The 27,193-nt window shown below is 38.0% G+C and overlaps 1 protein-coding gene and 1 long non-coding RNA gene across 9 annotated transcripts; one reads left to right on the plus strand and one right to left on the minus strand.

Moving 5' to 3' along the window:
• Positions 1-4,395: 4,395 nt before the first annotated feature.
• Positions 4,396-27,193, plus strand: ZNF583 (zinc finger protein 583). 8 transcript variants are annotated; one of them, XM_060000100.1, is made up of 5 exons: positions 4,396-4,764; positions 6,640-6,732; positions 17,902-18,028; positions 18,323-18,421; positions 24,689-27,057. In XM_060000100.1, exons 2-5 carry the CDS (start codon positions 6,724-6,726, stop codon positions 26,164-26,166), a joined length of 1,713 nt encoding a protein of 570 aa, XP_059856083.1. In that variant the 5' UTR covers positions 4,396-4,764; positions 6,640-6,723; the 3' UTR covers positions 26,167-27,057. The 8 variants fall into 8 exon arrangements, with proteins under 8 accessions (XP_059856083.1, XP_059856081.1, XP_059856084.1 ...); XM_060000098.1 differs by having other exon boundaries at positions 4,396-4,750; XM_060000102.1 differs by lacking the exons at positions 4,396-4,764; positions 6,640-6,732 and adding an exon at positions 21,982-22,037 and having other exon boundaries at positions 18,005-18,028; positions 18,326-18,421; positions 24,689-27,051.
• On the minus strand, positions 16,781-24,792 carry LOC132416644 (uncharacterized). The gene is made up of 3 exons (XR_009517674.1): positions 24,493-24,792; positions 20,713-20,814; positions 16,781-16,887 (listed from the first exon to the last, which is right to left on the minus strand). It is a non-coding gene; the product is annotated as an uncharacterized lncRNA (long non-coding RNA).

Raw genomic sequence — 27,193 nt, forward strand, 5'->3', positions numbered from 1 at the left:
GTGCTTTTCTATGTATGGGAAGATGCAAGAGTCTGGGGTCATTGAAATGCTTCCTGAGATACGCATCTTAACTGTCGTAAGGGCCTGTTTTGCCAAAGCACTGAGTGTCTCATACTGGTTTTTCATCCTCATTTCTCCTCAGGGTGCACTGTTGGTGGGTGACTGCAATGGGTTGAGACTTAACCCTTGTATAACTGGATGATGAGTGATACTCTTTGTTCCTTTTTTGTTCACGCAAGAGTACATGAATGTCTTGATGCCTCTCCATTCTATCAGATCCACAGCTGCCTTGTCAACCACTTCCCAAGAGATTACCCTGTACACTCTCTTGTGCCAAAATACATACATAGTAACTCTAGCTCTCCTCTTCTATAAACCCTCAGCTACATTCGTGGTTTTGCTATATTCTTTCTCTCCATGATGGGACCTGCCATTATCACATGAATGAAATCAGCTGTGGGGAGGCCATGTCTTGCAGGGAATGTTTATGGAATAAGGAATGGAAGAAACAACAGAGTTGATTCTAACCCTATCTTAGCTACTCCCTCCCTGTATGACCATGACCATGGACGCCTCCCATAACTTTTCTGACATACAATCTCTATAAAGAAGGAAACGAAACTCTGTGGGGTTTTTGGTTTGTATACTTTTGTTGTGTTTTTCTTTTCCATTAATAGCAGTTATTCATAATTAACCCTGTGTTTTACTGTTATTACTGACAACACTATATATGGTTCTCAGATTGTATCTCTCTCGCTGGTAGAAAATTCAAACATAGTTTCAGTATTTTAATATTTTAAATATATATTTATTTGTAAAGAAAGTTTTATAGGTAATACAAATTTGAGTCCTCTAATTATTTGAGAAGGTCTTTAATTTCCCTCAAATTGTCAAGTATTTTACCTAGATCTCTTTTCATCTTTGGCTATTGTCTTTATAGCTTCTGTTGTTATCTTCACATATAAGTCTATTCAGTCTATGATTATATGACCTTATTTCAGAGGACTGTGTTTGTGTTTAAGCAGACTTATGGAGTTGTGCAACTAAACCACCTGGCACCTCTGTCCACTTATACAAGAAACTTAGGTGGTATCCTTGACTCTTACCTCATTACCCTCCCTTCATCCAATCAGATGCCAAAGCCTACTGAGTCTACCTTCTAGATAAATAGTTTTTTTTTTCCTAGTGAGTAGATTTTATTTGCTCAGTCCTATAGATTGAATGCCTCCCCACCCCTTCCCAAATTCATAAGTTGAAAGCCAGTCCTCAATGTTATGGTATTTGGAGGTGGGGCCTTTGGGAGGTGATTAGGTAACGAGGGTGGAACCCTCATGAATGCAATTTGTGCCCTTCAAAAGGAGGCCCCTAAAGCTCCCCCACCCCTTCCATCATGTGAGGTTACTGTGAGAAGATGGCCGTCTGTGAACCAGGAAGCTGGCCCTTACCACCTACCCAATGAGCCTCTTTCATCTGGATGTTCATCTGTACCCTTTATCATACCCTTTTATACTAAATGGGTAAACGGTAAGTAAACTGTTTTCCTGAGTTCTGTGAGCCACTGTAGGAAATTAATCAAACTTGAGGAGGAGAGTCATGGAACCTCCAATTTATAGCTGATTGGTCAGAAACACAGGTGACAACTGGGGTTTGTGATTGGCAGTCTCATGGGACTGAACCCTTAATCTCTGGGATTTGATGCTATCTCCAGGTAGATAGTGTCAGAATTGAGTTACGTTTCTAGGACACCCAGCTGGTGTTGCAGAATTGCTTGGTGTGTGTGTGGGGGGGGGCACCCTCACACATCTGTTGTCAGAAGTGTAGTGAAATGTTCTTTGTGAGAAGAAAGGAGACACACAGGAATGTAGGTTTTCTTTTCAACAACCTAACAAAACATGTAAGATGTATTTAAAGCAGGGCTAAGAGGGAAATTTAGAGCACTAAATGCTTACATTAGAAATAAGGAAAGGTCTTAATTAATATTCCAAGTTCGTACATCAAGAAACTAGAAGGGCAAAAATAAACCCAAACCAAGCAGAAAGAAAGAAAGAAAAGAAAGGGTTTTTTTTTTGTAGATATAAGATAAACTTTTCCTAAAACTTACATGGAAAGGCACAGGCTGTAAAATAGCTAAACAATATTGACAAAGAATAGTGGGAGAACTCAACCCAATATCAGTGCTTAACTGTATTGCTACAGTAATCAATACACACATAGGTCAATGGAACAGAATAGAGAAACCAGAAGTAAACCCTCACTGTATGCTGAACTTATTTTAACAATTTTATTGAAAATATAATTCACATACCATGAAGTTCACCTATTCAAAGCATACAATTCAATGGTATTTCAGTATATTCACAGGGTTATGTAACTATCACAATTAAATTTAAAACATTTTCATCACCACAAAAATGAAACCCTCTATCTATTAGTGCTCATTCTTCATCTCCTCCATCATTCCAAAGCAACCACTAATTACTTTCTGAAATTTGCCTATTCTGGATATTTCAGATAAATAGACTCGTACAATATGTAGTCTTTTGTGACTGGCTTCTTTCACATAGTGTGATGTTCAAGGTTCATCCATGTAGTGTGTGTATCAGTACTTCATTACTTTTATTACTTTCGATGGCTGAATAATATGGGCATTTGTGTTGTTTCCACTCTGGCTATTATGAATAGTGCTGCTATGAACAATTTGTGTACTAGTTTTTGCATGCATGTATGTTTTCATTTTTCTTAGGTATACACCAAGGACTGAAATTGCTGGTTCATATAGTAACTCTATATCTTTATCTTTTTAAGGAACTTCTGGAATGTTTTTCCAAGGCAGCTGCTTCATTTTAAATTCCCATTAACAATGTATGAGGGGTTCAGTTTCTCCACATCCTCACCAGCACTTGTTATCTGACTTTTTGATTCTAGCCATCTTAATAGGTGTGAAGTGGTAAGTCATTTTGGTTTTGATTTGCATTTCCCCAAGGACTGATGATGCTGATCATATTTTTATGTGCTTTTGGACCTTTTGTTTATCTTCTTTGGAGAAATGTCTATTCAAATCCTTTGCCCATTTTTAAATTGTGTTAATTGTATTTTTATTAGTTACTTGTTAAGTATTCTTTACATATTCTGGATACAAGTCCTTGTCAGAACTGAATTTTTTTTTTTTTTTTTTTTTTTTTGCGGTACGCGGGCCTCTCACTGCTGTGGCCTCTCCCGTTGCAGAGCACAGACTCTGGACGCGCAGGCTCAGCGGCCATGGCTCACGGACCCAGCCGCTTCGCGGCATGCGGGATCTTCCCGGACCAGGGCACGAACCCGTGTCCCCTGCATCAGCATGCGGACTCTCAACCACTGCGCCACCAGGGAAGCCCCTCCTTTTACTTTTTTATACATAGGAACAGTTTTCCAATTTTGCAATCTTAGTGTAATTGTAACAGCTCTGTTCCTCCTCAGAACAAAACTTAAGAAATATTTCTACAGGTTGCTTCATCATCACACGATTATTTTTATGTTGTATAGTTTCAAACAGACGTAGTTATTTATTTACTTCTCTATTTTTAGCCATATTGTTTATATTCAACATTTTATTACTATATACAGTGTTTCAATAACTTTGTGAATATAACATTTGCATTTTTACATTCCCTCAATATAAAAATTACCAGCTTATTTGCTTTTTGTCATTGGTTACTTTGGTGAGACAAGTTACATTGAAGCTCTGCATCTTATAACAAAATTTCTAAAGAGGTGAGGAATGAATGTGGGTTAGGACTAGAGATAGAAGTTTATGAAGTATTTTCAGACATAGATTGAATAGAAACCAGAGGGTGTAACGAAGAATTAAGAATTGAAAGAATGATGTTTATACTCTGTTTTGCTTTTCTTTATAACGCGTATCAATTCCCAGTATATATTAGTACCTTTTTTTTTTCCTATTAAATTTCTCCCATAATAAAATGTCAGCTCCACGGGTGGGGATTTTTGCACGTTCACAGTTGCGTCCCCAGCATCTACAACAGTGCTTGGCACACAGTAGGCGCTCAATAAGTGGCGAATGAAAGGATAGGGAGGACAGAAGAAACAGAGAGCAAAGAAAGAAATCCCGAGCACATTATCTCTTAACTACGCCCGCATCCTCCCGGGGTCTCCCCCTCCAGCGGGCCCCAGCCCTCACACCCAGCCTCAACCAGCTGCGTTTTTCCACCACCGGGCCTGGAGCCCCACCTGCTGCGCCCGGGCGCGGGCCCGACCAGCGCGCATGCGCAACACAGCCGCGTCCGCTATTCGCGGCCGACGCGTGCACCGAGCCTGGACGCCTCCGCGACGCGAGCAAGCTGCACCTGCGCAGTTCGAGCCGGCCAATCCAGGTCCGGGCTGGATTCGGTGGCGGGGGCGGTGGGTCGGACGGCCTGAGAGGGCGGGGCGAGTGCGAGTTCTGGGTCGCAAGGTCGGGGTGTTTAAGGAGTGTGGCAGAGACGACGCGAAAGGACGAGGCAGGAAGCAGCTGTCTGCCCGGCCCCCCGCGGCGAGCAGTCCCAGGATGCTCCGCGCCGCACCGCGCCTGGCCCCGGACTCCATTTCCCAGCAGCCACTGCGGCTGGCGCCGACAGCCTGCCCGAGCGCTTTGGCCCCTTTGTGAGTCCGCCCGTCGGGCCCGAGATCGAGTCCACGCCCCGGCCGCAGAGCGCTCAGCTCCCAGCCTCCGCGAACGGTGCGGAACGAAGTGCCGACTCTCGGGGAGAAGGCGGTGAGGAGCCCGGGGTGGGTGCGCGCGCCTGGGCAGGCCTGTCGGGCGGGAGCGGGCGTGTGAGGGGGCCTGTGACGGTGGGAGCCTGGGTCCGGTGTGTGTGACCGTGTTTGAACAGAGTGAAGCCGTGTGACAGTGTGTGAGGCTGTGCGGGACCGAGGGAGAATGTGTGACAGTGTCTGAGAATGTGACAGGGAAACCGTGTCACTGTGTGTGAACAGTGTGACCGTGTATGGGACCGTGTGTTACAGTGTCACTGTGTGTGTGACCTTGTGTATGGGGCTCTGTGAGACGGTGTGTGAACAGAATTTGAGAATGTGTGTGACAGTTTCTGTAACAGTGAACGTGCAGCTGTGTTCACGTGAGACTGCTTGAGATTGTGTGACCCTAGGAGTGTGTGACAGTATATGGCACCATGTGTCATCATGTCAGTGACTGTGTGACTCACTGCGAGGGGTGGGCAAGCTACAGCTCGGGAGCATGTCCACAGTCTGCCAGGGGAGCTGCCAGCATGAGGGTTTGTGTGGTGGCTGGGAGGCTGTGTGGATGCTTTGGGAGGCCAGTGTGCTCCAGGATTTGGGAGACTTGTAGCGGGAAGACCGAGATTGAGATGAAGGGGAAGAGATGGGGTTTACGGAGAGGAGAGTGGGAGAGGGGAAGAGAGCTGGAGAGGAGGAGAAAGCCTCGGGCCTGGAGAGCAAAAGACTGAGCTGCTGGACCTTAGTCCTCTCTGGCACAGAAGGTCTTTCCGTCCCTCTCCTAGTGAGGAATCGAAGAGAAAAAAGGACGGGGAGACCTACTGTGTGCTACTTATGAAAATAAATGATTGAATGATATTTATTGCACACAAAGGATGACCAGGTACTGCGCTAAATGCTTGAAGTGGATCATCTTATGACCCTCCCAACCGTTGATAGAGAGTAGGTACTACTCTGTTGATGAGGAAATTGAGGTTTGGAATAGAGGCTGCAGAGCCAGTTGAGTGGTGGATCGGATGTTTGAGCATTCTGATCCACAAACCTAGTTGTTCTTACCACTAAGTTATGCTGCTTCTGAGATAATTTCTTTACTCTCCAAGGCAGTGAAGTTTAGTGGAAAATAATTAATGATTAAGGGGTTGCAGTGACTGTTTCTGCATATCCCTCCCCGCAGCCCCTTCTGAGGAAATTTCTTAGAAAAGTTGAGAGATTGGTTTTCAGGTGCATTTTGTTATAAGCCAGGACCAGAAGCAATATGTTCTTTTTGGTCCAGTGTCTTCCAGACCACATGATCCCTCTGATGCCTACTCTGTGTAAAGATGCTTTCTCTGAGGCATTCACTTTGTAGTTTTATCTCTCATCTTTGTAGAAAGGGTGGGGACACATTTCATTTCAACGTCATCATCTGGTGGAAAGACTAACGAGTCAGACCTGGATTCCAGTTGGGCTCAATTACTTAATTACCATGAGGCGTTGGATGATTTCACTGATGAATAGCCTTCATGTGTGAAGGGGGAAATTATCCTTATTTGGCAGTGCCATTCTGAAGGATAAATACTGTTCCTTCTTATAAATATAAACGAGGTATCTTAAGCACAGAAAGTTTATGTTGCATGTTGAGATCTAAAGCACGTGGGAGATTTAAGTGGAGTATAATCTATAAAAATATTGAATCACTATGTTGAACACCTGAAACTAATATAACACTATAAATCAACTATACTTCAAAAAATAAAGCACATAGGTGAAAGAATTATAAATTTAGATAGGAATGACCAATGCAGTGACACCTCGTATCTACTTCTGTGGTTGGGGAGAAGTGCACAGAGAAGGAAAGGAGAGTATCTAGGCTGGTGATGCTGGGAGCTGAGGGCAGGCCCAGCATTTCATGTTTTCTTTCTCCCTCTCCAGCTCTGTTTTCTCTGGACACTGCCCTTCTCCCAAAGAGAAGCCAGAAGGAGGAGGACAGAAGGGCTGTCCTAAATTCTTAAAGCCATGCCTGAGGTAAGGAAGCTTTTCTACTCTCTTCTCTGAAATGCCTTGTTTTTCAGATTTTATATGAACATTTTGCTTTTCTTCTGAAATTTCCCATTCTAAAATTCCATTCATTCAGTGACCTGGTCCTCATGTTCTCCAGTCTAGTAAAAGGAGGTCCCCCAAAACCCACTGAGCCTCCTTTTTTTTTTTCTCAGCCAGAATTTTCATCTTCATTCAAGAAACAGTTTAACACTTCCTGCGGGTTAAGTGTTCTGTTGGGAGGTCTCAAGAGGCAAAAATACACTCCTTGGTGGAATCTGAAAGTCTTCCCTGTAGGGAAGTGAAGTGATTCACTGAGGTCAAGGTGGGTGTTCAGATGTGACCAACAGTTTAGAGCTTTTCCACAGACCTGGGTTTGAAAAGTAGACAGGGACTACTTGGGGAAGTCTTAGTTGTAGTATTGACACATGACAGGGTTGCTTGCTCAAGGTGATTTTGAGGAGTGGGATTTGTTTTGTCTTGAGTATTAAAGTGTGGGTCAGCTAGGGCAGGAGTGTTTTTCAGGCATTCTGTAGGCACTGAAGAGTAGGATTCCATGGGGGTAATGAGGTCCTGTTCTAGGGATATCCTGACTTAGTAGCTGGTTACAGCTAAAATATTCTAGATCATGCAGTAAAGATTAGAGGAGTTAATATGGAAAAATAGCAGGGAATTTTTTGAAAAAGGAGAATAGTAGGGAGTATTGAATCTACATAAAAGAATGGCTAAATACATCTGTAATAACAAATCATAAATAGTAAATAACAAAAATAGTATAGAATGAGAGCCAGAAGAAATAAATGAAAAAATCAGCATATAATATCCAGAAACAAATGCAAATATAAATAAGAATAGAAAATATTCATTCACTGAACATATAGTTATTAAAGACTTACTGTATATTAACTGCTGGCAATACTGTGGTGAAAAAAATACTGTCTTCATGGAATTCAATGTCTATTAGTTTGTTTATTACATAATAACGTAATGATGTTATTTTAAATCCGTGGAGAAGAGCTGGAGTATTCATTTAGAAAAAAATTTTCTTCCTCATACTTTGAGGTTAAATACATTTTGTAGGTTAAACATAAAAAATAAAACCATACAAAATACTATATCTTTTTATTTTCTTACATCTTGAGAAGATGACTCAGAAGCAGAAATCACCTAGAGAAGCACTGTGATGATTGATGATAAAAGTGCTCTATGTTTGCACTGCCTAATACAGTAGCAACTAGCCACATGTGGCTGTGGAGCACTTGTATGTACTAGTGTGACTGAAGAACTGAATTTTTAAATGTTAATTGATTTAGATTTAAATAACCACATGTGGCTAGTAGCTAGTGTATTAGACAGCAAAGATGTAGGTTCATAAAATGATAAAGCCAGGAAGAAAATTACGGGTGATCTTGTCTAAGACACTTGTTTTACAAATGAGGAAAAAGCCAAGGAAGGAAAGTGATGTATACACATCACTAGTTAGTGACTGTCAGATGTAGGAAGTTGTACTATATATTGAGGGTCAGTAACACACATGATGGTGAGAGATTTAAAGAGGGTGGTAGAAAATAATGAAGGACTCTAGGGAGCAGTGTGCTCAGTGTGATGGAACACATTATTTCACTCCTTTGCCCAGAAACTTTGTTCGCTTCCCATTTTACTTGGAATGAAGTCCAGTTTCCTTACCTGGGCCTATAAGGTCCTACATGATCCAGCTCCTGGCTACCCCAGACCTCATTTTCCACAAGTCTTTACTGCTCTCTGTTCCAGTCACACTGGTCAACTTGCTGTTCCTCAAATGTTCCAAGCTACCTTCTATTTCTAAACCTTTGCGTTTGCTCCTCCCTCTTCTGTAATTCTTCCCTAGATGATGACATGGCTGGCTCTCCCACTTTATGTATTGACAGATTTTTGTTCAAAAATCACCTCTTTGTTAAGTTTTACATTACTTTTTTTAAAAATAAATTTATTTTTATTTATTTATTTTTGGCTGTGTTGGGTCTTCATTGCTGCGTGCGGGCTTTCTCTAGTTGTGGCGAGCGGGGGCTACTCTTCGTTGCGGTGCACGGGCTTCTCATTGTGGTGGCTTCTCTTGTTGGGAGCACGGGCTCTAGGTGCGTGGGCTTCAGTAGTTGTGGCGTGCAGGCTAAGTAGTTGTGGCTTGTGGGCTCTAGAGCGCAGGCTGAGTAGTTGTGGCACACAGGCTGAGTTGCTCCATGGCATGTGGGATCTTCCTGAACCAGGGCTTGAACCCGTGTCCCCTGCATTGGCAGGCGGATTCTTAACCACTGCGCCACCAGGGAAGCCCTACATTACTTTATCTTACTTTATCTTACACAAACACTCCTGTAACTTTCAGTTACCTTACCTTGTTTTTTGTCATAGTATTTAATAGTACATGACACTGTATGACCATATGGGGTTTTTTTGTTTTTTTTAATTGGGGTATAGTTGCTTTACAATGTTGTGTTAGTTTCTCCTATACAGCAAAGTGAATCAGCTATACGTATACATATATCCCCTCTTTTTTGGATTTCCTTCCCATTTAGGTAGCCACAGAGCACTGAGTAGAGGTCCCTGTGCTATACAGCAGGTTCTCACTAGTTATCTGTTTTATACATGTTAGTGTATATATGTGTATGACCTTATGTTTAGTGTCTTTCTCCTCTGTTAGAATATTAACTCCACAAAGGGAGGGGCTGTATTCTGTTCACCTTTGTATTCCCAACTCTTAGAACAAAATAGGTAGTAGTCATTAGTAAATATTTGCCAAATTAATATATGAATCAACAAAGGAATGAATTTGTGAGACCAGGGCAGCAAGAGCCAGCAGGCAACCTCTTTTTTCCTGCCACTGAATTGGTAATGGAAGAAGGAGAAGGCAGAGGATATGATGTGTAGAACAGACAAAGCCCATCAGCCCAAATGCTCTTTCTGGGATGCCACCCCAGACCTCCTGAATCACAGTGCCTTGTGGTGCTCTAAAGATTATATTTAAAGTATGCCTCTTATAAACAGTATATAGTCTTTCTTTCTTTTTCTCTCCCCTGCGCTCACAGCCAGGCACTCGGCCCAGTGTGCCTCCCAATTCCCTATGCCTCTCATGATCCCTTGTGCCTCCCCCCAAAAAAGGTTGGCTGGTTTTTAAAAATCCAGTCTGATAATCTTGGTCTTTTTAAATAAGCGTTTAGTACATTTTCATTTAATGTATTATTAATATATTTGTGTTTAAGTATACCATGCTGCTATTTATTTTCTACTTATCCCATCTGTTCTTTCTTCCTTTATTTCTCCTTTTTTGCCTTCTTTTGGATAAATCAGTTTTTTTCCTAGTTATCTTAATTATACATTACTTTTATTATTCTTTTAGTGGCCACTCTAGGATATGTACCATTGCTTCTTATGTAATGATCTTCTTTCTTCTTTCTGTAATTTTCCTTCTAAATAATTAGTATTCTTGCCACTTTCTGAATAAGGTAAGTCCCCTATTATTAGTAGATATAATATTTTGGGGGACTTACCTTATTGAGTTTATAGTTTGGGGGCTCTTAGTTTCTTCCTGTGTTTTGATGCTTCCATTTTCCTTTTATTTCCATTTCCTTCCATTTTCTTTCTATGTGAAGAACCTTTATTGATATTTCTTTGACTACCGGTCAACACTTTACTCCCAGCCTGAATTATTTTTTCATTAGGTCCTATTCTGACTGGGTCAAAATAGTGTAAACTCTTTTCTGATGTTAAGTAAGTTTGGGAGATCCTAGTCTCAATGGAGAGAAAAACTTTTAGGAATATATTTTGAGAAAATAATAGAGACATTTATAGCATCATAGTGAGAAATTAAGATTCATATAACTGAAAATAAGCAAGGGGATAGTAAATAAGATATCACATATTTACATCATGTAATATTATCTAACAAGTGATGTTATAAGAAAATGAATATGTATAGATAATCATAGACATGTCTGTATAAGGAAACATTTGAACAAATATATACTAACTAAATTTTGATTGTTTCTAGGTCAGGTGCCATGGTAGGTAGGTGCTGAGGGTTGAGGACTTCCAGTTTTTTACCTTAGAAAGGGAGAAAAATTCACTGAGGGTAGAAATACCAGACATTTTTGTTTTTGTTCTCTTAAGCCATCACCATATTTTATAAATTTTATTTATTACTTTTTATTGACATAAAAATTGACATATTTTTTATTGACATTGATTTACAATGTTGTGTTAATTACTGCTGTACAGCAGAGTGATGAGTTATACATATATACATTCTTTATCTTCTTTTCCATTATGGCTTATCACAGGATATTGAATATAGTTCTCTGTGCTATACAGTAAGACTTTGTTGTTTATCCATTCTATATATAAAAGCTTAGATCTGCTAACCCCAACCTCCCACTTCATCCCTCCCCCAACTTCCTCCCCCTTGGCAACCCTCAGTCTGTTCTCTTATGTCTGTGATTCTGTTTCTGTTTCATAGGTAGGTTCATTTGTGTCATATTTTAGATTTCACATATAAGTGATATCATATGGTATCTTTTTCTTTCTGAGTTACTTAGTATGATAATCTCTGCTTGCATACATGTTGCTGCAAATGACATTATTTCATTCTTTTTTATGGCTGAGTAGTATTTCAGTGTATATATGTACCACATCTTTATCCATTCATCTGTTGATGGATATTTAGGTTGTTTCCATGTCTTGGCTATTGTGAATACTGCTGCTGTGAACATAGGGGTGCATGTATCTTTTTGAATAATAGTTTTGTCTAGATATATGCCCAGTAGTGGGACTGCTGGATCATATGGTAATTCTATTTTTAGTTTTCTGAGGAACCTCCATACTGTTCTCCATAGTGGCTGCACCAACTTACATTCCCACCAACAGTGTAGGAAGTTTCCCTTTTCTCCACACCCTCTCCAGCATTTGTTTTGTAGATATTTTAATGATGGCTATTCTGACTGGTGTGAGGTGGTACCTCATTGTAGTTTTGATTTGCATTTCTCTAATAATTAGCGATGTTAAGCATCTTTTCATGTGCCTACTAGCCATCTGTATTTCTTCTTTGGAGAAATGTCTAGGTCTTCTGCCCATTCTTCTGTTGGGTTATTTGTTTTTTTGGGTTGTATGAGCTGTGTGTATAATTTGGAAATCAAGCCCTTGTTGCTCGCATCATTTGCAAATATTTTCTCCCATCCTGTAGGTTGTCTTTCCGTTTTGTTTATGGTTTCCTTTGTTGTGTAAAAGCCTGTAGGTTTGATTAGATCCCATTTGTTTATTTTTGTTTTTATTTCTATTGCCATGGGACACTGACCTAAGAAAACATTGGTACAATTTATGTCACAGATTGTTTTGCCTGTGTTATCTTCTAAGAGTTTTATGGTGTCATGTCTTATGTTTAAGTCTTTAAGCCATTTTGAGTTTATTTTTGTGTGTGATGGGAGGGTGTGTTCTAACTTCATTGATTTACATGCAGCTGTCCAGATTTCCCAACACCACTTGTTGAAGAGAATGTCTTTTTCCCATTGTATATTCTTGCCTCCTCTGACAAAGATTAATTGACCATAGGTGTGTGGGTTTATTTCTGGGCTCTCTTCCATTCCATTCATCCATATGTCTGTTTTACTGCCAGTACCACACTGTTTTGATTACTCTGGCTTTCTAATATTGTCTGAACTCTGGGAGAGTTATGCCTTCTACTTTGTTCTTTTTCTTCAGGATTGCTTTGGCAATTCTGGGTCTTTTATGGTTCCGCATGAATTTTAGGATTATTTTTTCTAGTTCTGTGAAAAATGTCATGGGTAATTTGATAGGGATCACATTAAATCTGTAGATTGCTTTGGGTAGTATGACCATTTTAACAACATTAATTCTTCCAATCCAAAAGCATGAGATATCTTTCCATTTCTTTGAATCATCTCAGTTTCCTTCATCAGTGTTTTATAGTTCTCAGTGTATAAGTTTCATCTGCTTGGTGAGGTTTATTCCAAAGTAATTTATGTTTTGAGTTGCAATTTTAAAAGATTTTTTTTTACATTCCCTTTCTCATATTTCATTGTTGGTATAAAGAAATGCAACCGATTTCTGTACATTAATGTATCTTGCCACCTTGCCGAATTCGCTTATCTGTTCTAGTAGTTTATGTGTGGACTGTTTAGGGTTTTCTATATGTAGTATCATATCATTTGCATATAATGACAATTTTACCTCTTCCCTACCAATCTGGATATCTTTTTTTAAAAAATTTATTTATTTTTATTTTTGGCTGCACTGCATCTTTGTTGCTGTGCGCTGGCTTTCTCTAGTTGTGGCGAGCGGGGGCTTTGTTGTTGTGCGCGGGCTTCTCATTGTGGGGGCTTCTCTTGTGGAGCACAGGCTCTAGGTGCACAGGCTTCAGTGTTTGTAGCACGCAGGCTCAGTAGTCGTGGCTGGCGGGCTCTAGAGTGCAGGCTCAGTAGTTGTGGTGCACAAGCTCACCTGCTTTGCAGCATGTGGGATCTTCCCCGACCAGAGCTCGAACCCATGTCCCCTGCATTGGCAGGCGGATTCTTAACCACTGTGCCACCAGGGGAGCCCTAATCTGGGTATCTTTTATCTCTTTTTCTTATCTGATTGCTGCAGCTAGGACTTCCAATAGTGTTGAATAGAAGAGGTGAGAGTGGGCATCCTTGTCTTGTTCCAGATTTTAGCAGGAATGCTTTCAGCTTTTCACTGTTGAGTATTATATTGGCTGTGGATTTGTCATAAAGAGCTTTTATTATCTTGAGGTATTTTCCCTCTATACCCGTTTTGATAAGAGTTTTTATCATGAATGGATGTTGAATTTGTCAAATGCCTTTTCTACATCTATTCAGAAGACCATGTGGGTTTTGGCTTTTCTTTTATAATTGTTTGTAGTATTCCCTTATGGTTTTTTGTATTTCTGTGGTGTCAGTTGTTATGTTTCCTTTTTCATTTCTTATTTTGTTTAATGAAATAAGTTCTCTCTTCCTCCTTGAAGAGCTTGGTTGAGAGGTTTGTCAATGTTGTTTATCCTTTCAGAGAACCAGCTCTTAGTTTTATTGATTTTTTCTATTTTTTAAATGTCTTTTATTTATTTCCTCTCTGATCTTTATTGTTTCATTCTTTCTGCTGACTTTAGGTTTTGTTTGTTCTTCTTTTTCTAGTTCTTTGTGGTAGGTTAGGTTGTTTGAGATTTTTCTTGTTTTTTGAGGAAAGCCTGTATTGCTATGAACTTCTAAGAACTGCTTTTGTTTCATTCCATAGATTTTGTATGGTTGTGTTTTCATTGTCATTTGTCTCAAGGTATTTTTAAATCTCTTTGATTTCCTCACTGACCCATTGGATTTGTAGTACCATGTTGTTTAGTCTCCATGTAATCCTTTTTTTCTCATTTATTTTTCTGTGGTTAATTTCTAGTTCCATGCTGTTGTGGTCAGGAAAGATGCTTGAGATAATTTCTATACTCTTAAGTTTGTTGAGGCTTGTTTTATGCCCTAGTATGTGGTCAGTTCTAGAGAATGTTCCATGTGCACTTGAAAAGAATGTGTATTCTGGTATTTTTGGATGTAACGTACTGAAAATATCAATTAAGTCTAACTGTTCTGTTGTATCATTTAGTATCTCTTGTCTTATTGATTCTCTATCTGGAAGATCTGTCCATTGATGTGAATGGGGTGTTAAAATATCCTATTATTATTGTAGTCTTCTCAATTTCTGCCTTTATTTCTTTTTCTTTTTTATAAATTTATTTATTTATTTATTATTTATTAGCTGCTTTGTGTCTTCGTTGCCGCACATGGGCTTTCTCTGGTTGTGGCGAGTAGGAACAGGGGTTACTCTTTGTTGCGGAGCATGGGCTCTTGGCAGACAGACTTCCGTAATTGTGGTGCATGGGCTCAGTAGTCGTGGCTCTCAAGTTCTAGAGTGCAGGCTCAGTAGTTGTGGTGCATGGGCTTAGTTGCTCCATGGCATGTGGGATCTTCCTGGAACAGGGCTCAAACCCATGTCCCCTGCATTGGCAGGTGGATTCTTAACCACTGCACCATCAGGGAAGTCCCTCTCCCTATATTTCTGTTAGTATTTGTTTTACGTACATGGGTGTTCCTATATTAGGTGCATATATGTTGACGTAAAATCCTCTTGTATTGATCCTTTTTTCATTATATAGTATTCTTCTTTATCTTTATGGCTTTTGTCTTAAAGTCTATTTTATCTGATATGAGTATTGCAACCCCACTTTCTTGTCATTTCCTTTTGCATGAAATATCTTTTTCCATCCCCTCACTTTCAATCTCTATGTATCCTTTGCCCTAAAGTGGGTCTCTTGTAGGCAGCATATTGTAGGCTCTTTGTTTTTTTTTTTTTCCAATCTGCCACTCTGTGTCTTTTGATTGGAGGATTTAGTCCATTGACAGTTACGGTAATTACTGATATTTATTTATGTATTTACTGATAGATATGTATTTATTGAAAACCTTGTTTTCCTGTTGATTTTATGTTTCTTCTTTGTCCCTTATTTTTCCTTTTGTGGTTTCATGATTTTCTTTGGTATTATACTTATGTTCTCTTCTTTTTGGTTTTTGTGAATCTACTGTATGTTTTTGATTTGTGGGTACCCTATTTTTCAAGAATGTTAACCCCTTCCTATATCTACTTGCCTTAGACTGGTAGTTATATAGGCTGAAACACATTCATTCTAGGAAAGAAAAAGAATCCACACTTTTTTACTCTCCTCCCCCACATTTTATGATTTTGATGTCCTGTTTTACATCTTGTTCATCCTTTTGCTGTTCGTTGTGGTTACCATCATTTTCACACAAATTTTTGGATTTTTTTTTTTGTCTGTGTCCTGGCTTTAAATTTAATGTAAATTTAAGTAATTTACTTTCCAATTGTGATGTTTTTTTCTTTCCTATAGATTCTTCTTTTCTATTTAGAGAAGACCTTTCAATGTTTCCTTTAGGATAGATTTAGTATTTTAGTTTTTGTGAGTCTGAGAAATTCTTTATCTCTCTTTCTATTTTAAATGATAATCTTGCTAGGTAGAGTATCCTAGGTTGTATATTTTTCCCTTTCAGGACTTTGAATATATCTTGCCACTCCCTTCTGGCCTGCAGCATTTCTGTAGAGAAATCACCTGGTAGCCTTATGGGGGTTTCCTTGTAATGAACTCTTTGTTTTCCTCTTGCTGCCTTTAGAATTCTCTCTTTAACTTTTGCTCTTTTTATTGTAATATGTCTTGGTGTAGGTCTGTTTTGGTTTATCTTACTTGGGACCCTCTGTGCTTCCTGTACCTGGATATGTGTTTCCTTCTTTAGGTTTGGGAATTTTTTTTTTTTTTTTTTTTTTTTTTTTTGTGGTACTCGGGCCTCTCACTATTGTGGCCTCTCCCATTGCGGAGCACAGGTTCTGGACGCGCAGGCTCAGCGGCCATGGCTCGCAGGCCTAGCCACTCTGCAGCATGTGGGATATTCCCGGACCAGGGCATGAACCTGTGTCCCCTGCATCGGTAGGCAGACTCTCAACAACTGCACCACCAGGGAAGCCCCATTGGGAATTTTTCAGACATAATTTTTTCAAATACATTTTTGATCCCCTTTTTCTTCTCCTTCTGGAATCCCCATTATGTGTAGATTGGCATGGTTTATATTATCCCATAGGTCTCTTATATTGCTTTCATTTTTTTTATTTGGCTTTCTGTCTGCTGTCCTTGTTGGGTGATTTCCATTATTCTATGTTCCAGGTCACTTATTCATTCTTCTGCATCATTCATTCTGCTATTCATTGCCCTTAGCTTTCATCTCTGCAGATGAGTTTTCTGATTTTTTTGTGGTTCCTCTGTATAGTTTCTAGTTCCCTTTCACAGTACTCTGCATTTCTGTCAATAGCTTTTCTTACTCCTCCAGTATTTTCATTATCTCCTTTTTGAAATCAGTGTCTATTAGAATGAAGAGGTCTGTTTCACTGTTTGTTCTTTCAGGGGAATGCTCTTGGTCTTTTAACTGGGAGTGGTTCCTCTGCTGTTTACCAACCAGTGTGGAAGGATTTCAATATTTGACAAGTCAGTTCAGCTGTTTAGGTCATCTACATATCAGCTCAGCTTACGAGTAGATTTTGCTCCGTGACATGCCAAACCTGTGAAGCATATTCCAAATCAGTCAGCAAGCCTTGATAAGTCTGAAGCGGATTTACCACATTAGGAAGAATGCCCATTTTCAATTTCTAGGGAGCAGACTAGGTCATCTTCCATGCTATCAAGATCCTTAATGTAACATACAGTGGTATTTAAAGAGCTATGTTTTAACATTTAAAAAACTCTTGCTCATTAGATGTGCACAATTGGGTATGTTCCTCTAGTGAGAGTTGTAGGTATTTTTTGATGGCACTTCATTATCACATTTGAAATGTTCATTCTTTAACTTAATCAGTAGTACTTAAAATTACTATTATTTTGTCTTTTAGGTAGCATGATAAGTTACCAGCTGTCTTTGAAACTTAGTGATGTTGTCAGAGCTGTTATGTAATCTTTTGTTGTCCCTGATTGTTCTCCGTAATGACATATATTGTTTGTTATATTTTTGCAAAATCACCATAAAACTTTACTGTTTTTATTATATCTGTATTTAATTTTAGAAAACCAGTTATAAGCATCAAATATATTTTAATATATACCTTATTGATATAGCTGGAACATTGACCATTCCATTATAGAATTTGGGAAAATGCTGGTTTAGACCATGTATGTCCTGTAAGGCATAACTCATGTTTCTGCCTCCTCTTTGAAGCCTTTTTCACTGCCCCAGTCTATCTTTATTTTCCATATTGAGAAATGCTCTAGCATTTAGTATGAATAACATTTTACACTTGATTGTTTACAGTGTTCTGTTATTGCCAATTTCTGTGTGTATCTTTTCTCCATCAGTAGAGACTCTGAAATTGTATACTTTCCATGACAGAATAGCAACACTAAGCACAGAGAAGTTGTCTAGCAATTACTTGACATGTGTTGCTCAGAACTCAAGATACTGACAGAAAATTTCACTACCTATAGTATTTCTCTCCAGAAGTATAGACAATTTAATTTTTTAAACTATGCTCATGCGAGGGTAAGAACACTAGTTGAGCAAGAATATGTTTATGTCATTTCAGGATTTGGTGACATTTGGGGATGTGGCTGTAGATTTCTCTCAAGAGGAGTGGGAATGGCTGAACCCTGCTCAGAGGAATTTGTACAGGAAAGTGATGTTGCAGAACTATAGGAGCCTGGTATCACTGGGTAAGGAGGTCTCCCTGTAATTCAGAATCTGCACGTAGGGCTGCTTTCCAATGTAATATTTGGGAAACCTCTGATATAGTTCGCTAAGTTTCTGATTTTTGTGCTCCCCCAGATAAATATAGTTTTGTAGAATTGGCAGCTTCATTAGACTGTCCATACCACTTCATCTTCCCCATTCTTCAGAATACTTCATCTCTTCCTCAGCTCCCTTCTATAATGGCCTCACCTTCCTGATGACCAAGCAACTTGATCTGATCTATGGGCCTGGCTAATTCCCCTTTTATTTCTTGTAAGCAGGAGTTTCAGTTTCTAAGCCAGATGTGATCTCATTATTGGAGCAAGGAAAAGAGCCCTGGATGGTGAAGAAGGAGGGGACAAGAGGAGCATGCCCTGGTGAGTGAGAGAGAACTAGGCAGGCAGAGGCCATTGCAAGGAAAAGCTCAGCTATTCTGGAAAGTTCCAGCTCATAATTGATGTTTCCTGGGTAGCCTGAAAAGGCTCAAGGCCTGGAAAGAAACACTGTGGTGTGTCTAGCGTGAGTTCCCCAACCTAACTCTCCTCACACATTATGTGTGTATATTTTCTCTCACACATAACTGTCTTCTCTGATAACATTTTCTTATTCTCTGGATGCAGATGTCACAGTTATCTCCTTGTCCTTGCTTTTTAGTTTTACACACATTGCTCCATTCTATGTTTAAAAATCCAGACAGAGCAATGCATATTTTTTCCTCTTTGGTCACTCATTCCTTTCAGATTGAAGGATTGATTCATTTACTTATTCACTTGATTCACTGAATTTCTACTTTCATAAAATCATTCTGCTCAATTTTTAGGATTATTCAGAGGTTTATAAACCATCAAAGAAAAGATAAAGCATTTCCAGTTGTATTTTCAAGTCTGGGTAACTGGAAAGTGATAGCATTTAATAGAAACAAGTCAGAAGAAAGAACAGGTTGGTAGAGGAAAAGATGAATTTGGCTTGGGACAGTAAGAGACTTATTTTTAAGAGATGGGGAGATTGCCAAGGGAAGATATGCAATGTATGATTGGAGGGAGATGGAGGCTAAGAAGAAAAAGTCTGATTTAGAGATGTTAGTGTGAAGGAATGAGGTCATAGTCTTCAAGTTTGAGAGAAAAGTCCTGGTACTTGGACCTTTGACAACTTTCTCAATGTCCTCTCTGGTAAATAACCTCCCTATAGTTTCTTCCTTGGGTTAAATTATATAAATTTAAATTTTTCTAGTTAGTTACCCTTTTCATTTAGGTTACAGATTTATTTCTATGAACCTGAGCATAATAATCGCTTATAATTGTTTTTCTTTTATATCTGGTAATTTCCAATTTTAATTTATTTTACATAGCTGTTATTTAAAAAAAATTGTTTGCTACTCATTAGTCAATTTTGTTAATTTTTATTTATTTTTAAAATCCAGCTTTTGGATGTATCTGTTAAATATAAAATATAGTGTCATCATTCTTCTCTTTTCTAATTCTCTATTTTCTGTTTTTCTCTTTACTAATTCTTTCCATCTAATTTCCTTAGGTTTATTTTGTTTTCCATTTTGCTGAAAAAAACTTAAACTATTAATTTCATTTTCTCATTCACTAATGACATTATTAGGAGTTTTAATTTTCTTCTGAATATAGCTTTAGGTGACTTCCATAGATTCTGATATGTAGTTGTTTTTCTTATTTCCATTTCCTAGACAACCTATTTTTTTAAAAATTCCTTTTTACACAAGAGTTGTTTAAAAGTTTTCTTGTTTTATTGTATCTTGATCAAATTGTTTTATCATATTTGATCAGGATAGTAATTAGTACTAATTCTACTCTCTAACGATTTGAGGATTTTATATGTCCTAATATAGCATTAGTTTTCTTTAACGGTTCCATAGGTTCCAAGGTATAGTCTCTATTTTCAGTGTAAAGAGCTTATTACATGAGTTTCTTTTTTTATTATGTTACTAAAGTCTCTCTTTACTTAATCTTTCTTCATTCCATCTATAATTTGTTCTTTCTTATTTTTGGCTGCATTGGGTCTTAGTTGTGGCACGTGTGATCTTTCATTATTGCGCACAGGCTCTTCATTGTGGTGCTTGGGTTTCTCTCTAGTTGTGGCATGTGGGCTCAGTAGTTGTGGCATGCAGGCTCCAGAGTGCATGGGCTCTGTAGTTGTGGCACACAGGCTCTCTAGTTGTGGCATGCAGGCTCAGTAGCCACACGGCATGTGGGATCTTAGTTCCCCAACCAGGAACTAAGAAGGTGGATTCTTTACCACTGGACCACCAGGGAAGTCCCTATAATATTTTTCTTAATAACTAATTATTTACATACAGTAAATTGCATTCATATAAATTACACAATGTGATGAGTTCTGCCAGTTGTATATGTCCATGAAACCATCACCACAATCAAGACATAAAACGTTTCCGTCACCCCAGAATATAGCTTGTACCTCTATGCAGTTCATTCTTCTTCACTCCTGGCTCCAAACACTAATCTGATATTTGTCATTTTAGATTACTTTGCATTTAAACTAAATGGAATCATACTGTTATGTGTGGCTTATTTTGTCATCAAAATTATTTTGAAAATCATATTGTTTCATATATAAATAATTTACTCCTTTTGTTTCTGAGTAGCAGTCTATTGTATAGATGTTCCACACTTTTTCCATTCACCTGTTGATGCACTTTTGGGTTGTTTGCAGTTTCGGGCTATATGAAGTGGTCACATACAGGACTTTGTGTGGACATACGTTTTCATTTCTCTTAGGTAAATATCTGAAAGTGGAAAAACTGAGTCATATGACAGGAATATGTTTAAATTTTTAAGAAACTGCCAGATAGTTTTCTAAAGAGATTGTATCATCTTCATTCCCACCAGCACTGTAGAAGAGTTCCAGTTGCTCTACATCCTCACCATATCTTGGTGAGGTTTTTCTTTTTTAAAATAATTTTATTGAAGTATAGTTGATTTACAATGTTCTGTTAATTTTTGCTGTGCAGCAAAGTGATTCAGTTACATATATATATTCTTTTCCATTATGGTTTATCACAGGATACTGAATATAGTTTCCTGTGCTACACAATAGGACCTTGTTATTTATTCATCCTATATATTGATATAATACTTTGCATCTGCTAATCCCCAAATCCCAATCCTTCTCTCCCCCACCCCTCCTCCCCCTTGGCAAACACAAGTCTGTTCTCTAGATGAGTCTGTTTCTGTTTTGCAAATATATTCATTTGTATTGTATTTTAGATTCCACATATAAGTGATACCATATGGTATGTCTTTCTCTTTCTGACTTACCTGGCTTTGTATGATGATCTCTAGGTCCATCCATGTGCTGCAGATGGCATTATTTCATTCTTTTTTATAGCTGAGTAATATTCCATTATGTGTATGTATGTATGTATATATGTGTGTGTGTGTGTATGTATACACACACATATGTACCGTATGTCCTTTATCCATTCACCTGTTGATGGACATTTAGGTTGTTTCCATGTCTTGGCTATTGTACATAGTGCTGCATGTATCTTTTTGAATTATAGTTATGTCTGGATATATGCCCAGGAGTGGGATTTCTGGATCATATGGCAAGTCTAGTGTTTTGAGGAACCTCCATACTGTTTTCCATAGAGGCTGCATCAGTTTACATTCCCATCAACAATGTAGGAGGGTTCCCTTTTTGGTGAGCTATTTTTAGTTTTATCCATTCTAATGATTGTGTTATGGTATCTCGTAGTTTTAGTATGTATTTATCTGATGACTAATGATGTTGAGGATCTTTTCATGTGCTTATTGGCCATTCATATATCTATTATGAAGTATTTGTTCAAATCTTTTGCCCATGTTTTATTAGGTTGTTTTGTTATTATTGTAAAAGTTCTTAATACTGGTATACTTCATTTTATTGTGCTTCACTTTATTGTACTTCGCAGATATTGCACTTTTTACAAATTGAAGGTTTGTGGTGACCCTGCGTTGTCAGATGATGGTTAGTACTTTTTAGCAATAAAGTGCTTTTTAATTAAGGTATGTAAACTGATTTTTTTTTAGACTTAATGCTATTGCACACTTAATAGACTACAGTATAGTGTAAACATAACTCTTACATGCACTGGGAAACCAAAAAATTCGTGTGACTCGCTTAATTGCAACATTCATTTTATTGGGATGGCCTCGAACTGAACCCATGATACCTCTGAGGTATGCCTGTATAGTCCTGATACAAATTCTTTGTCATTTATGTGTATTGAGATATACGTACCAATTGCGACTTGTATTTTTATTTTCCTACTACTGTCTTTTGAACATCCAAAGTTTTCAATATTTGTTAAGTCCAAATTATTGCCTTGGTTTGTCCCTTTTGTGTCATATCTAAGAAAGTCTTGCTACCCGCAGGTCACAGACATTTTCTTCTGTGTTTTCACCTAGGAATTTTATCATTTTGGCTTTATATTTTGGTATATGTTCCATTGAGCCAATTTTTGTGCCTTGTGTGAGGTAAAGGTTGAAGTTCTTTTTTCTTTTTTCCCTATTTGTATATATAGTTTCTCCAGTACCCTTTCTTTTAAAGACTTTCCCTTCCCCATTATATTATCTTGTTGGTACCTTCACTGAAAATCATTTGACCGTATATGCATGCATTAAGTTCTAAACTCTGTCCTTTCACCAGTACCACACTGTCTTGATTACTGTAGGTTTATAGTAAATTTTGATATCAGTTCAATTTGTAAAATCACTTTGACTACTTTAATATATCATTTGCATTTCCATATAAATTCTAGGATGAAGTTGAGAATTTCTACCCAGAAATCCTCCTGGGGTTTTGTTTGGGATTGTGTTGAATCTATGTATCAGTTTGGAGAGAAATGACATCCTAATATCATTTTTTTTCAATTCCTGAGTATGGTTTATTTAGCCATTTTTTACAGTCTTAATTTCTCTTAGCAGTGTTTTGTCCTATCCAGTGTAGTGGTCTTATATTTATAAGTATTATATTTATATAGCTATATACAAAAAATATACTTATATCTAAAATTTTTTTCCCTGAGTCTTATGTTTTTTTGGTGCTTTTATATTAAAAAGACCATTTTCCAATTGTTTGCTGCTAGTATGTAAAAATGTAAATTGATTTTTAAAATTTTTTTATTGAAGTATAGTTCATTTACAATGTTGTTAGACTTTTATATTAACTTTACATCTTTTGACCTTGCTGGATTGATTTAGCAGTTGTTCTAGTAGTTGTTTTGTAAGTTCCTGAGGATTTTCTGCATGAACATTTTTTCTGCAAATACAGTTTTATTTCTTCCTTTCTGATCTTTATGTCTTTTTCTTGATTAATTGTAATAGCTAGGCCCTCCTGTAAAATGTTGAATAGAATTGGTAAGAGCATATATACTTGCATTGTTGTAAGGGGAAATGTATTCACTCTTTCACTGTTGATGTTACAGATTTTTCATAGATGCCCTTTATCAGCTTGAGGAATTTCCTTTCTGTTCCTGGTTTGCCGAGAATTTTTATAATAAACAGGTGTTGAATTTTTTTTGCGGTACATGGGCCTCTCACTGTTGTGGCCCCTCCTGTTGCGGAGCACAGGCTCCAGACGTGCAGGCTCAGTGGCCATGGCTCACGGGCCCAGCTGCTCCATGGCATGTGGGGTCTTCCCAGACTGGGGACACTGGGGCACGAACCCGTGTCCCCTGCATCAGCAGGTGGACTCTCAACCACTGTGCCACCAGGGAAGCCCTACAGGTGTTGAATTTAGTAAAATACTTTTATATCTATTGAAATGATATGATTTTCCTTTTTTTAATCTGTTAATGTGGTGAATTACATTGATTTTCATATATTAAACCAACCTTGCATTCGTGGGACAAACTCCACTTGGTTATGATTATGCTTTCATATGTTCCTGGATTTTATTTGCCATAATTTTATATAGGCTTTATATTTATGTTCATGTGCTACATTGGTTTTGTAAATCATGATAGGAATTTTGGTTTTACTATAAATAAGGTGAGAAACCATTGGAAAGTCTTGAACAGAATAATAGGTGATTTGATTTGGGAATGAAAAGGGTAAGGCAATTAAGGCCAATGGCAGGTTAATAAAACCAAGAAATTTGATACAAAATTACTTCTATATGAAGGCATCTTAGCTTGAGTATCAATTGAAAACTTACATTTGGTTGGAACATATCACACAGAAAATGATACTCAGGAAGACCACTTCCAGGCTGCAAAAGTTTAACCATAGAGTTTTATGTACAGCCTATGGCAATTAATGGTACTGGGAGTTTTTTTAGCCACACTGACATGAAATTGGTTTTTTAAAGGTAATGAACTTAGCTTGAATGCAGGATAACTAGCAGCAAGAGAGGAAGGGTGTTTGCAGACTGTTATATTAATATATATATAAAAAGATTATTATGATTTTCTGATAGTTACCTTTAGTTATGCATGATTTATTTTCTTAATAAATTTTCCTTCATTCTCATTCTCTATAATCTCATTATTAGACTGCATTTAACAGCTGTTAAATCCTTGAACTTCTTATGTAGTTCATTCATCAATTTGTGCTTTAGAACTTCTTCTTTTCTAATGCATAAATACAAAAGACATTTGTTTTCTTGGTATCTTTTAGATTGGGAGTATGCATTTAAAAACAATGAATTTTCATCAAAGCAAGTTATTTATGAGGAATCATCCAAAGTAAGGACAATGGGAAGAAGCCATCTTAGTTATAACCTTGACTGCTCCAATTTGAGAGAAGACTCTAAAAATGAGGACTGGTTTAAGAACCACTTGGGAAGTCAGGAGATACAGTCTAGTCAATTGATCATCACTCATAAAGAAATCCTGACTAAAGATCAAAGTAATGAATATACTAAATCTTGGCAAACTTTCCATCAGGATGCAATCTTTGATATAAGGCAGAGTTTTCCCACCAAAGAAAGAATACATAATCATGAGCCACGAAAGAGAAGCTACCGGAAAAAATCTGTTGAAATGAAACGTAAGAAAGTCTATGTAGAAAAGAAACTTTTGAAATGTAATGAATGTGAGAAGGTTTTCAACCAGAGCTCATCTCTTACTCTTCATCAGAGAATTCACACTGGAGAGAAACCCTATGCATGTGTTGAATGTGGGAAAACCTTCAGCCAGAGTGCGAACTTAGCTCAACATAAGAGAATACATACTGGAGAGAAACCCTATGAATGTAAAGAATGTAGGAAAGCCTTTAGCCAGAATGCCCATCTTGCTCAACATCAGAGAGTTCATACTGGAGAGAAACCTTATCAGTGTAAAGAATGTAAAAAAGCCTTCAGCCAGATTGCACACCTGACTCAACATCAGAGGGTTCATACTGGGGAAAGACCTTTTGAATGTATTGAATGTGGAAAGGCCTTTAGTAATGGCTCATTTCTTGCTCAGCATCAGAGAATTCACACAGGAGAGAAGCCTTATATATGTAACGTGTGTGGGAAAGCCTTCAGCCATCGAGGATACCTAATTGTACATCAGAGAATTCATACTGGAGAGAGACCCTATGAATGTAAGGAATGTAGGAAAACCTTCAGCCAGTATGCACACCTGGCTCAACATCAGAGAGTTCATACTGGAGAGAAACCTTATGAGTGTAAAGTATGTAGGAAAGCTTTCAGCCAGATTGCATACCTTGATCAACATCAGAGGGTTCATACTGGAGAGAAGCCCTATGAATGTATCGAATGTGGGAAGGCCTTTAGCAACAGCTCGTCACTTGCACAACATCAGAGAAGTCATACCGGAGAGAAACCTTACATGTGTAAGGAATGCAGGAAAACATTTAGCCAGAATGCAGGCCTTGCTCAACATCAGCGAATTCACACTGGAGAGAAACCTTACGAATGTAACATTTGTGGGAAAGCCTTTAGCTACAGTGGATCTCTTACTCTACATCAAAGAATTCATACTGGGGAAAGACCCTATGAATGTAAGGATTGCAGGAAATCTTTCAGGCAGCGAGCACACCTTGCTCATCATGAGAGAATTCATACCATGGAGTCATTCTTGACTCTTTCCTCCCCCTCACCCTCCGTGTCCAGTCAGTTGCCAAGACCTGTAGGTTCTATCTCCTAAATATGCCTTGAATCTGACTCTAATTAATTTCCATTCTGTCATCTTTGTCCAGTACACAATAATCTATCTGACATGGACTATGGAAATAACTCTCTAATTGATCTCCCTGTGTTTACCATTTCCTGCTAGTAGTGCATATTACAGTCAAACTTGTGTTTAAAAAGTTTAATCATATCACTTCTCCATCATTAAAACCCTTCATTGGCATCCCATAGGTCTTAGGTCAAGGCACACATTCCTCAAAATAGCCTAAAAGACCTCCAACCCCCAATACTTTGTTCCAGTCTACATTTCAGAGTCCCATCTCATGTTACCCACCTCATTCTTTGGCTAATTATCAACATTAAGAATTTACAGTGCAGCATCAAATAGATCTGGGTTCCAATTCTTACTCTTCCATTTTCTGGCCCCCTAGTTTTGGAGAAACCTTTTGTCCCTTGTAAGCTTCAGTCTTTTTATTTATATTATGGAAAATAATAATGGTACTACCTCAAGTTAATGTAAGGATTAAATGAGATAATGCATGTGAACTGCTCAGCAGAGTGCCTAGCATAAAGTAATCACTCAATAAACACTAATGTAAAATAAAAAGGTACTATGAAAAAAGAATATCATCTCAGCAATGATTACCCGCGAAATAATAAAGCAACCCAAAAGACTGTAAAGGTTTTTGATTAGGAACAGCAGTCATTGTTCTAAAGGTGGGTGATAGGGGTATCCAGCACAGGAGAGTTAATGTTGGAGTCCATGATGACAGAGTAAGATGGGGGCTTCTGTTTCAACATGAATACACAGAGATATGATTTTGTTGATAAGAAAAACTAACTTCATTCTATAGTCAACAGTTTTAAGAAGCCAGGTGTTAAAAATCACTTGTAATAAGTAAAATTTACTGAGATGTATTCATCATTTGCATTTAAACAAAGGCAATATAGTTTTTAAAAGACAGAAAACTTTAAAAGATCAATAACCAAAGAAGAATAGAAAGTAAAATTTAAGTTTAACTCACCTCTCTTAATTTCAGGTA

This window comes from Delphinus delphis, chromosome 20 (genome assembly GCF_949987515.2).
Source record: "Delphinus delphis chromosome 20, mDelDel1.2, whole genome shotgun sequence".
NCBI classification, from domain to species: domain Eukaryota; kingdom Metazoa; phylum Chordata; class Mammalia; order Artiodactyla; family Delphinidae; genus Delphinus; species Delphinus delphis.